The following is a 2,099-nucleotide window of genomic DNA, read 5'->3' on the forward strand; positions in this document are numbered from 1 at the left end:
CTCTCTGTCTCTTAGCTCTGATCCACAAAAGAGGTAGAAGAGTGTGATGGATACAGAACAGACACGTCTCAAAATCAGGTCATTATCCTTATTCTCTCACCCACACTCAGGCAAGGACCACACCAGGTATAGAAGATGAAGAAGTTCTAGGAAATTGCTGTACTATACTGTGCACCTAAAAATCTGTTAAGGAGGTAGCTCTCAAAAAAAAAAAAAAAAAAAAAGGTAGCTCTCACGTTTAAGCGTTTTTACCACAACAAAAAAATTAATGGTATTCTTTGAGATTTCGATTTATACATTGTCTCAATCTGTTTTCCAATAGCAATTTTTGAATATTTTAAAATGATTATCAAGCAAATAATGTGATTAGTACAAATTAATAATCACAGTAACAAGTTACCTACATGGAATAATAGGCTGAAGATTTAAGAAAGTTTATATAAAGCAGCCAAGAGCAAAGAAAGTGACTCGTGCCAGAACAACACTGCAATAAGAAACAGAACAACATTGTTTTCTAGGAAGATAAGACCCTCCTGAAATCAACAGAATATATGCTAATACAAACATTAAACTTGTAAACTGTAAATCTACAATGGCTGGAAACATGTCTTACTCTATATGCTACAGACAGTTCCTGACAATCAATCGGTTTGTGTGGAATAAGAAAAATAAAATTTAAAAACCAAACTTCTTAACATAAATGCTTATTCTTTCCAAAATGAGTTTTATAGAAAAAGAATTATTGAATGATTTTGCATGTGATAATTTGATTTGAGCACCAAACTGATTGCAATCTTAAAAATTTGGACAGCCCAACAAATAGCAAACACTACAGCCACATGGGCAAGATTCTGAATTGCAGTCTTAGTGCTTAGGAGAAAAACGAAATAAATAGCGACAGACTTTGGTATGAAGTAGGTTGAAATAAAAGAGAAAAACAAAATGACTCAATGGAGCTGAGAAACTGCACCAGGGTGGAAGAATTTACTTTCCTTGGCCTGACCCAGAATCAAGGACTGAGCTCGGTCTTGTTTCTTTTCCTGCTTCTGGTGTACTTGACAACTCTCCTGGGAAACCTCCTCATCATGGTCACTGTGACCTGTGAGTCTCGCCTTCACACACCCATGTACTTCCTGCTCCGTAATTTATCTGTTGCCGACATCTGCTTCTCTTCCATCACAGCACCCAAGGTTCTGGTGGACCTTCTGTCACAGAGAAAGACCATCTCCTTCAATGGCTGCTTCACCCAGATGTTTTTCTTCCACCTTGTTGGAGGGGTGGATGTATTTTCTTTGTCAGTGATGGCATTGGATCGATATGTGGCCATCTCCAGGCCCCTGCACTATGTGACCATTATGAGTAGAAGCCGTTGCATTGGATTAATAGTAGCTTCCTGGGTGGGGGGCTTTACCCACTCCATCGTACAGATTTCCCTGTTGCTTCCACTCCCCTTCTGTGGACCCAATGTCCTTGACACTTTCTACTGTGATGTCCCCCAGGTCCTCAGGCTTGCCTGTACAGACATTTTTATGCTTGAGCTGCTGATGATTTCCAATAATGGACTGCTCACTACACTGTGGTTTTTCTTCCTCCTGGTGTCATATATGGTCATATTATTAGTAGTAAGGTCTCAGGCAGGGGAGGGAAGGAGGAAAGCCATCTCCACCTGCACCTCACACATCACTGTAGTGACCCTGCATTTTGTGCCTTGCATCTATGTCTATGCCCGACCCTTCACTGCCCTCCCCACAGATAAAGCCATCTCTGTCACCTTCACTGTCATCTCTCCTCTACTGAACCCCTTGATCTACACTCTGAGGAACCAAGAGATGAAGTCATCCATGAGGAGATTGAAGAGAAGACTCATGCCTTCTGACACAGAATAGACAAGTAGTTCACTCCTTCTCATCACCCCACTTGGGCTCATGCTCACTCTCGCTCTCTCACTCTCTCCCTCAAATAAATAAAATCTTTTAAAAGAATAAAATAAAGTAAAATAAAATTAGCCTTCTGAGGATCCTAATGGTAAGTCCGTAATTTCCTGTGTCTCCTGGACTAAGGCTGAACTATGAGCCATGGTCAAAGATTTTCCTAGAGTT

General features: G+C 40.5%; 1 protein-coding gene across 1 annotated transcript; it reads left to right on the forward strand.

Annotated features, from left to right (window-relative positions):
* The first annotated feature begins 950 nt into the window (after positions 1-950).
* LOC122914516 (olfactory receptor 4D10) lies at positions 951-1,886 on the forward strand. The gene has a single exon (XM_044261130.1). It carries the CDS (start codon positions 951-953, stop codon positions 1,884-1,886), a length of 936 nt encoding a protein of 311 aa, XP_044117065.1.
* The last annotated feature ends 213 nt before the right edge of the window (positions 1,887-2,099 follow it).

Source organism: Neovison vison, chromosome 7, assembly GCF_020171115.1.
Source record: "Neovison vison isolate M4711 chromosome 7, ASM_NN_V1, whole genome shotgun sequence".
Lineage (NCBI taxonomy): Eukaryota > Metazoa > Chordata > Mammalia > Carnivora > Mustelidae > Neogale > Neogale vison.

What these genes read in the sequence shown, in the direction of transcription:
- LOC122914516 (XM_044261130.1), top strand. Translation starts at nt 951, where the DNA reads ATGGAGCTGAGAAACTGCACCAGGGTGGAAGAATTTACTTTCCTTGGC.